This window comes from Humulus lupulus, chromosome 6, assembly GCF_963169125.1.
Source record: "Humulus lupulus chromosome 6, drHumLupu1.1, whole genome shotgun sequence".
Classification (NCBI taxonomy): domain Eukaryota; kingdom Viridiplantae; phylum Streptophyta; class Magnoliopsida; order Rosales; family Cannabaceae; genus Humulus; species Humulus lupulus.
The window spans coordinates 8,370,078-8,380,072 of record NC_084798.1 but is presented as its reverse complement, the minus strand read 5'-3'; the positions used below and the strand labels follow the sequence as shown (position 1 = coordinate 8,380,072).

Sequence of the window (9,995 nt, the reverse complement as noted above, 5' to 3'; positions counted from 1 at the left end):
GGGCAGCATTTCCCCTATAATAGTGACCTAACCATCTGCATGTGAATATCAAAACAAACAATTCAAACAACATACAATAAGTTTCTTCCTTATAGAATGTCTATATAAAACTAATTGTTTATTATCCTAGATAAAATCGGGCAGCATTTCCCCTATAATAGTGACCTAACCATCTGCATGTGAATAGCAAAACAAACAATTCAAACAACACACAATAAGTTTATTCCTTATAGCTCCGCAGCACACAGTAAAATTTATCAGAACCTACTTCACTAATACACACAAGTTCTCAACCTTCCGTTATCACCGCAGCACACAATTTTAATCTCAGAACCTACTTCACTATGGATGAATATTTAAGATATTCAAACTCCTCTAACATTTGTTTAATAATATTAAAAGTAGAAGTAAGAGAATATATATGTACCTGTTGCAATCTTTAATCCAAAAGCTAGCAAAGTTACTTCACTTAGTAATCAAATTCGCTATTAAATCCACAAACCAATAAAATTAAATTAATAAATAATAAATAAAACATCACTAAATATCTAGCAATATATAACGTATTATTGTAATTTTAGAAACTTAATTACCTCAAATGTGTTATTGATATTGAAATTTTGATGCAAAATACTCTCTAAAATCTCACCACAAAATCACAACCTATGAAATTAAATTAATTAATATGTTAAACATTACTAAACAAATATCACTAAATATCTAATAATAGTAAATGATATTAGTAAACAAATAAAAAAAATCACAATGTGCCGCTAATTATAACCTCAACAAAAAATCAATATAAAATTTCATAACCTAAAAACTTAATAATAAACAAAAACATAAAAATTTTAATATATTTCTATTTAATAAATTTATTTTAACATAACTATATATATAACAAAATAGTTACAATTTAAAAAAAAATTCAAATATAAAAAAATATATCTAAATTTCGAAATAAAAATTGATAAAAATTTAAAAAAATCATGAACATATATACTCTAATGAAATATATACAATGTGATAGGTTAAATTAAAAAAAAAAACTAAAAAATCATAAATCCCTAAAAACTTCCATTGAAAAACCACAAAAACATACAATGTATATAAAAAAATGCATAAAAATATAAAACTAACACAAAATCATGTATATTACTCATCCTAATGCAAAACCTATGATTTATTTGCAAAATAATTAACTAAAAATCAAGAAAATAAAAAAAAACTTACCTTAGAACCCTAAAAACGCAGCCCCAAATCGCCCAATTCCTCTCTGGTTTGCTCTCGGGTTCGTGAATGAGGAAGAAGGTTGTGTAGAGTTTGTTTTATAAGTGGAGCACATCCAACGTCTCCCACTGGGAGACGTGGGACACGTGGCACGTCTCCCACTGGGAGACGTGCCACGTGTCCCACGTCTCCCAGTGGGAGACGTTGGATGTGCTCCACTTATCACTACCAGCCTATTTCCAACGTCTTCCACTATTTTTAATGTCTTCCAATTGTAACCATTAATATGCACTTTCAATGTCTTACACCATTAGCCATTTAAAATCCCTTCTAATTTTTAATGTCTTACACCAATGGTGTAAGACATTGTAGGGAGTCATTGAAAGTAGAATTTGTTGTAAGACTCAAATGTCAATGTCATTCTCAATCGATTCCATTGGTCCATTCCTTTAGTCCTCTCCCAATACACATGCCAAAGCCACCTAGGATCTGTCCCGCCTTCCATGTTCATTTACCTGCACTATCTAAATAAAAAGGAATTGATGAGCCTAATGCCCGATAAGGAAAAACTATTAAAACATAAAACATAAAAATGGATGACAATATTAATGGTCATTAACTCATTACCGTAGTATGTGATATAAACCATCTATAGTCATCTTACTACTATTTAGATGTAGGTTTAGACACAACTATAATCTACGATAATGATAAAAATCTCGGGATTTGCTTATTTGCTATCTAAGCAACCATTTTTCCCAAGCGACTAAAAGACATAAAAACAACATACATACATACATACATACATAAAATCTAACTTATTTTCCTTACCAAAACTGGGGTATATTGGAGACAACTACACGATTGGAAACTCCTAAAACCAAACAGTACAACCATATGTTTCCTAAAGAAAAGAAGATGAAAAGAATATCTAAACCGTCAAGACAAGAACTTACCAAAAACCTTAACTTTCAAAAAAATTAAACACCTAACCAAAAGCCATTATAACAAGTTAGGATTTGAGGTAAAAGAAAAGAACAAGAGGAATCGTAATGAACTAAACTTGAGGATTAAGAGTACCTTGGATAGCTTAGAACTTTAATCTACACCTCAATACCAAAATCACACTCCAGCTTACTTTCCATGTGTTTATAAAAGCTTAGATTTGAAAGCTTCCAACTCCAAAACCCTAGTGTTTCTTTCTAGAACGAATTTAGCAGCTTGGAGGCTCTGAAAAGTTTTTGAAAGATGATGCAAATGGCTAAGTGAAGGCTCCAATTTATAGAGTTCAAGGAGTGAAACTAACTCCCATTAAAATGAATAAAAATGGAGTTTTCTGCTCAACAGATGCCCAGAACTTGGTCAAAATCGTTCTAGAGTAAGTCCAAGTTGTTGACGGTTGTTACTAGCTTGGATTCCACGGAGTTTCAAAATATGCAGGTGGAGCCGATATATTGCCTCTTATAGTCGATATATCACCTGCCCCATATTCCCTAGGCTCTGTGGTTTCGCTCGTGCAAAGTCGACTTATTTTCCGTATCAACATAGGCAATATATCAGCCCCTATAGCTGCGATATATCGGCTTACGTTGATATATTAAACACGGTTTTGCACATTTTAAGCACACTTGAAGTTGTTTAAACCACTTTGACTGAGTAATACGAGATCCTTGATAAATTTATTCATCTAAAATCCTATCCTTAATAAACATACATGTGACGAATGCCACATTCTTAATTATTCTATCTAAACGATAAGTTTATGTTTTTATATTTTATGTTATGATTTACCCAACCTCAAATATTAGACAGGGGACATAGATGGGTTATCATACACTACATGTGATCTAATCTACCTCAAATATTAGACAGGGAACGTAGATGATTTATCACATGTCATAATGGCCATAATAAGTATAGTCTTATATAGTATATGTTATGATATGTTTTTAGCATATGTTATGATATGATTTTATGTGTATGTTTATATGTTTAGTAGTTTTTCCTTGCTGGGCATTAGGCTCATTCCTTTATGTTTATATGTGCAGGAAAATAGTTATGGCGGCAGAAAGATTCTTGGCAGCATGAGGATGTGTATTGAGGCAGGATGGAATCGGTGGATTGCGCGTTCGATTCGAGGATGAAGTTTTTAAGTCTTTTAGTTATGATTTCTATGTATTATTTTTCCGCAAATAATTTTGTAACCAATTTATTTAAGTTATGTTTTGTTTTCAAAACAATGGGATCCCATATCCTAAATGAATTTTTATGTATTTAACCTTTACTTTACAGTTTTTAAATAAAGTTATGGTTATTTCATATGTACGTTTTCTTAAGATTAGTATAGTAGCCATTAATGGTCCAAAGTCTAGAATAGTTGGGTTGCTACAAATAAGCTTGTGGGTTGCTGATGTTCCGCCTTTACTTCTAGCATATTAGACATTTGGACACATACTCTGCTACATCTTTCTTCATTCCCGGATGCCACCAATATAGTGCCTTAAGGTCATGAGTCTTCTTGGTAGATCGAGGGTGAACAAAGTATGGGGCAGTGTACGCATCTTCTAAAATATTCATCTTAATTTCATGGTTATTCGGCACGCATACCCAACCTTTTATATTTCAAGAACCCTTGTCCTGTTAAAGAGAAGTCTGTGGTCTTGCCTTCTTTGACTGCAGCCATATCTATATATGTATGATCTTGGCTGATATTAATGATTTTTTTTTAAATCCTATTCCCTATACATTCCGCTGCGTATTGTGAAATTTTCTTATTTAATACCAACAATTGGGATAGCTGAGGCCCAAACTTCCATGACAAATGAGCCACACCAGCTGCATACCAAACTCAATTAGGCCAAACAGATGGGCATGTTGTGTCACAACAGCAAACAAAAATTTTCGAAGAAGGGGGACTTGTTCAGTCTAAACACAGACATCAAAATAGAGTTCGAAGAAGGCTCCAACTGAATGGAGCATGTCGTGCTTTAGAGTGTTTGTGAAATGTGACATGCTTTTGAAGGTGTGTTAGATCATCGACTTGGAAGGCTAGATCAACAAGGCCCTGCTTGAAGGTGACAAGAGCTTGGAGGACGCCCCACACGTTTTGAGTCATATTATTTGAACAAGTGTTTTAAGGTAACATTATCAAAATATAAATTTAAAATGCCAATCTTCAAATTAAATTTAATATACTACATACCATCTACCATCTAACATCCAATCCAATAAATTTATGCACAGATTAATTGCGTCTGCAATTCACTTTTGATGGAGATAGTAATATCTCTTCTATATAAAAATTTTGTGTAGATATCAGAAATTTTTTGTTTTAACAATTTTTATTTTTTTTCGTTAACTTTAACTGAATATTCTTATATTTAACGGTAGATTGTAAACATGACTTAAACTGAGATAAAATTATATAAACAAACAATTAAACAAATTAAAATAAGCTATTTTTTAAGATATTTACTATGATAATTATTTAAAAATGTTTGTATACATATATATGTTAAAAATATTTATATATTTATTAATTACTAGAGTTTAAATGCCTATTAAAAAATACTCAAATTTGTATTCCACAAATTTTTAAACAAATTTAATATAGCTTAAATTTTGTATTTCCCTACTATTCAAATTAGGATTATAAATACCTAATAAATTCATATTAGAATTTTATAATTATCATTTTATTTTCAGTTTAATTCACAAACAAATACTTAATATATATGTATATATGTTTATTAATGTAAAATCTAAATTATCTCTAACATCAAACACAATCAAACTCCATATATATATATGGAGTAACTGCTACGTTTCTGGATAGAGATTGTACGTAACAGATTAGCCACACAATAAAGGTGTTTACTTTTCAATAAGACTAATAATTAGTCGTCCAAAGATAATGAGACGTCAATCGTGTGGTCCCCAAATTTTATATGTATATATATATATATTTATATGGCAGTTAAATTTGCACTAAACCAATTAATTGCTTAACATGATGACGATGATCAGAGTTTTCGTTCTTTTGTTTGTCGTAGCCACGTGTCATGTATGGAGTACGAGCAGCAGTGTTGATGGACAATGCATAGAGAAGGAGAGAGAAGCCCTTGTAGGCTTTAAGCAAGGCCTTGTCGACGAATACAACGTTCTATCATCCTGGGCAAGCACCGGCGGAGATTGTTGCACTTGGAGAGGAATCAGGTGTGATAACTCAACTCATCATATTATTGCTCTTGATCTTCCTGCTCAATATAATGAACAAATATTGAGTGGTCAAATCAGTTCTTCATTGGCTGAGTTACAACATTTGAGCTACTTGGATCTTAGTAGCAATAATTTCACTAACATTCCCGAGTTCATTGGCTCTTTGTCTAGACTCACATATCTCGACCTTTCAGATAATCTCTTTGCTGGAATCATTCCTTCCCAACTTGGGAATCTGACGAGGTTAAAGTACCTCAATCTTTATAACAATAATTTTACTAACATTCCCGAGTTCATTGGCTCTTTGTCTAGACTCACATATCTCGACCTTTCATATAATCTCTTTGTTGGAATCATTCCTTCCCAACTTGGGAATCTGACGAGGTTAAAGTACCTCAATCTTTACAATGCCCCTGGCTATGGTCAGTTGATTGGTAATAGTATTGAATGGCTTTCTCATCTCAACTCTCTTCAATACTTTGCACTTGGAAATACTGATTTTACCAGAGCCACAAATTGGTTTCAATCATTTAAAACAGCCTCCTCCCTATCACTTTTGGCATTGTCTAATTGTGTATTACCACAAGTAGATATCTCATCTCTTTCGCATTCCAATTCATCCTCTAATTCTCTCACAGATCTTTTCATTGTGAAGAGTTCCGTACACCCCACAACAGTTCCTTGGATGCTCAATATCAGCACCAGTCTCGTTAATCTTTCACTATCTGATAGTCACATTAAAGGAACTCTTCCAAATTCTTTTGAAAACATGAGATATCTCAAGAAAATTGCTTTGTCGGCCAATGAATTCGAAGGTGGAATACCAAAATCGTTGGGGAATCTCTGCAGTCTTAAATTTCTAAGGTTGGAAATCAACAAGTTCAACACAACACTCGATGATGTTTTTAAAAGCCTCAACGGCTGTGCTAGAAACTCATTGTATATTATGGATCTGAGTAAGAACAACCTGAGAGGTTCTTTTCCTGATGATTCAAATACATTTCCGACCCGTCTACAATATTTAAGCATCTTTCACAACCAACTTGAAGGACCCATACTGACCAATCTTTCAGTGTTGTCAGACCTTAGAGTATTGCTTGCCAATAATAACAGGTTCAATGGCACTATACCTGAAAGTATTGGTGAGCTCCAATATCTCGAGGATTTAGATTTCTCTGATAACTATTTCTCTGGCCTTGTCTCAGAAGTTCACTTCCGTAAACTTTCCAATCTAAAGGAACTATACTTATCTCGGAACATGTTAACAGTGAAATTCGATCCCGCTTGGGTTCCACCCTTCGACCTACTCTCCGTTAAGTTGATGTCCTGCAAGTTAGGTCCTCAGTTTCCCAGATGGCTTCGAAACCAAACAAATATTTCTATTCTTGATATTTCACGCACCGAAATTGATGATGTTATTCCTGATTGGTTTTCCAACCATGCTTCCAAATTGATGGTTCTAAAACTACAGGATAATCAAATTCATGGCTCAATCCCACACTATCTGTCTAGTGTGCACGAGTTATATCTCTCTGATAATCACTTTGTTACTATCAAAGATTTTGTTTGTCAAGCAGTGTCCGACAAAACAGAACATCTTGATGTTTCTAATAACTTGTTATTCGGAAGCATCCCTGATTGTTGGGGGAACTTGAAGTCTTTGGAGTTTCTCATCTTAAACGACAACAATTTGTCTGGAGGGATCCCAAGCTCAATGGGCTTTTTGAATAAAATTCAGTATTTAAATCTGAGGCACAACAACTTATCGGGAGCTTTACCTTCGTCAATGAAGAATTGTGCAAATCTTCAGTTTCTTGATTTGGAGGAGAATTCGTTGGAAGGAGAAATACCAACATGGATGGGGGAAGGACTTAGAAATTTGATCATCCTTGGCCTTAAATCAAATAAATTTTATGGAAGTATACCATCAAATTTATGCCACATTCGTTCCATTCAAATTTTAGACCTTTCAATGAATGATCTCTCTGGAGATATTCCTTCGTGCATAAACAATTTTACTCATATGATGGATAATAGTACTCAAAAGATGGTGTTTACCCATTGGGTTGTTATCGAGAGGAGGTCTGGTACAATGGTCTATAATTTTAATGAAATAGCGCAAACAAAAATTATGTGGAAAGGAAAATATTACCAGTTTCAGAAAATTTTGCAGTTATTGAAACTCATCGATCTGTCAAGCAATAAACTCTCTGGTCAAATACCTGAAGAACTGACAAGTCTGGTTGAATTGGTTCAACTAAACTTATCAAGGAACCATTTATATGGACCGATTCCAAGGGAGATTGGTAAGATGAGCAACCTACAAGCACTGGATTTCTCCAACAACAATCTTTCAGGTACAATTCCCACAAGCTTCGAGAAGCTATCGTTTTTGGAAAACCTGGATTTGTCAAATAACAAATTCTCAGGAAGAATCCCTACGACCACTCAACTGCTAACCTTTAATGCTTCTTCATTCATCGGAAACATTGGACTTTGTGGTAATCCTCTACCAAACTCATGCTCCGAAAGTAACTCACATCATTCAACTAACATTAATGACAGTGTTGTTAATGGTGGTAATAAAGAATGGTTTGACATGCCATGGCTTCAAATGGGATTTGGAGCTGGATTTGGAATTGGTTTCGCTGGAGTTTCTGGTTATTTTTTGTTCAATATTTCTTGGAAACTAGCCTTTTTCCAATTCTTAAATAAAGTGAAATTGGTTCTACATGGATGACACCATTTTTTGTCAAAGCAGTTAAGGTGAAGAGCAGGTTTTCTAGCTAACAGAAAATAAGGTATTAATTCTCAATTGCAATCCTTGTAAACTTTTTATTATTTTTCCTTCAGTATATATTATTTTTTTCTGATTTGATATTTTTTTATTGGAGTTTTAGTGAATTAATAAAGAACTTGTTCATCGTGGGCAATGGTGTTGGTCTTACATCAAATGAGGTGGAGCTAGCGGCTTTAAGATGGTTTGAAGTGTTCAGAGTTGAAATAGTAATATGTCTCAGTGTGAAGTTTTTCCATTATGCTACATTATAAGTTTCATAGAATGGGTGCTGGTTACTGCTGTCCTGTCCTGATTGATTACTTTAATATTAACTATTGATCAATCATTCATATTTATAGTTGTTAATTAATATTTCTAAAAATAAATTTTGATTTTTTCAAAATTTTGGAAGGCTTATTTGATGAAATACGTATATTTATTATGAAAATTTAATATTTTAAACTTTTCATTTTTCAAATACATGTTAATTTCTAAATATAACAAGGGTCTCTTATTGGCTGGAAATAAAATTAATTAGGACAAAAAAAAAACTAAATTCGAAATTAGTTTAGAAAAAATATTTACCTGTTGGTGACTTGCTATATTAAATCACTATGTTGTATATATATATATCAATGATAAACTGAAAAGTTGCATTCAACAGCTATGTTCTACTACAATTTGGAGTTGATTGGTTAGTTTCTTCCCATGCGTTGAACATCCATAAACAAAATAAATAAGTAGGATTTTCTCTTCCAAATTATTATCACTTGTCAAATTGTAATATATATATATATAAATTATAAATAACTTTTTTTGGCCTAATAGAAATTACCCAAACTAGACACATTAATTAAATGTAAAAATTCTATTAGTTTTAGTACTATGTGGCTAATAAATTATTGATTTGACATATATTACGTTAGTGCCACATGTATAATTAAAATTAAAAATAAAAAAAATTATATGTTATGTTCTAACCAACACTACAACATATTATAGTACTAGGTAACAGCCCGACGTGCATTGCATGTTTGGTTGTCCCGAGTTGCATAAATGAATACTACCTTCTTCTTATTCTTTTCCTATATGGGTTTTGATATGAATTGTGGATAAGCACTAGAGAACATCGTTGCCACCATTGGAGAAGATGAAGCCATAGATGTCAATTGCTTCTCATTACGAATATGTCGATGAAGCTTCAAGGTGCCACAACAACATAGCTTGTCGGAAGTTGCAGAAAACTTTGTATAAAAGTAAAGGAAAGATCGAGATCTTAAAAATGAAAATATCTCCATGTAACTATATTATTGTAAAATTTTCTTAACAGTTAGTGATACATGTAAATTTCTCTTTAATCACTGAATATTTTAGTTTTTGTTGACGAATTTTTTCGTTACTCATGATTTGACTAACAAGTTTTCCCGTCAAGAAAAATAAAATAAAACTAGTGAATGATGAGTAGTAACAACTTGACTGTGAAAGAGTGGTAAGTATGCACTCAAATCAGTAAAAAATATTATCATTGATAAACTTTTTTGTGATGTCTTATTATTAATAAAGGTTGTGATTATAACATATCTGCACTAAATATTGTTACTTTTAAGGTGAAAACACCCACAAAATAAAATAATAGGTCAATCATAAACTTAATCCAAGTGCTCATCAAAAGACTTAGAAAGAAACCCCACCAAAAACAAGATTTTGAATTAAAAGTAGTGTTCATTAATAGGCTTGGAAAGAATCCGATACCACTAAAAACATGACT

The 9,995-nt window shown here is 32.6% G+C and overlaps 1 protein-coding gene across 1 annotated transcript; it reads left to right on the top strand.

Annotated features, from left to right (window-relative positions):
• Positions 1-5,242: 5,242 nt before the first annotated feature.
• On the top strand, positions 5,243-7,914 carry LOC133784639 (receptor-like protein EIX2). Its single transcript, XM_062223929.1, has 2 exons — positions 5,243-7,836; positions 7,878-7,914. Exons 1-2 carry the CDS (start codon positions 5,243-5,245, stop codon positions 7,912-7,914), a joined length of 2,631 nt encoding a protein of 876 aa, XP_062079913.1.
• The last annotated feature ends 2,081 nt before the right edge of the window (positions 7,915-9,995 follow it).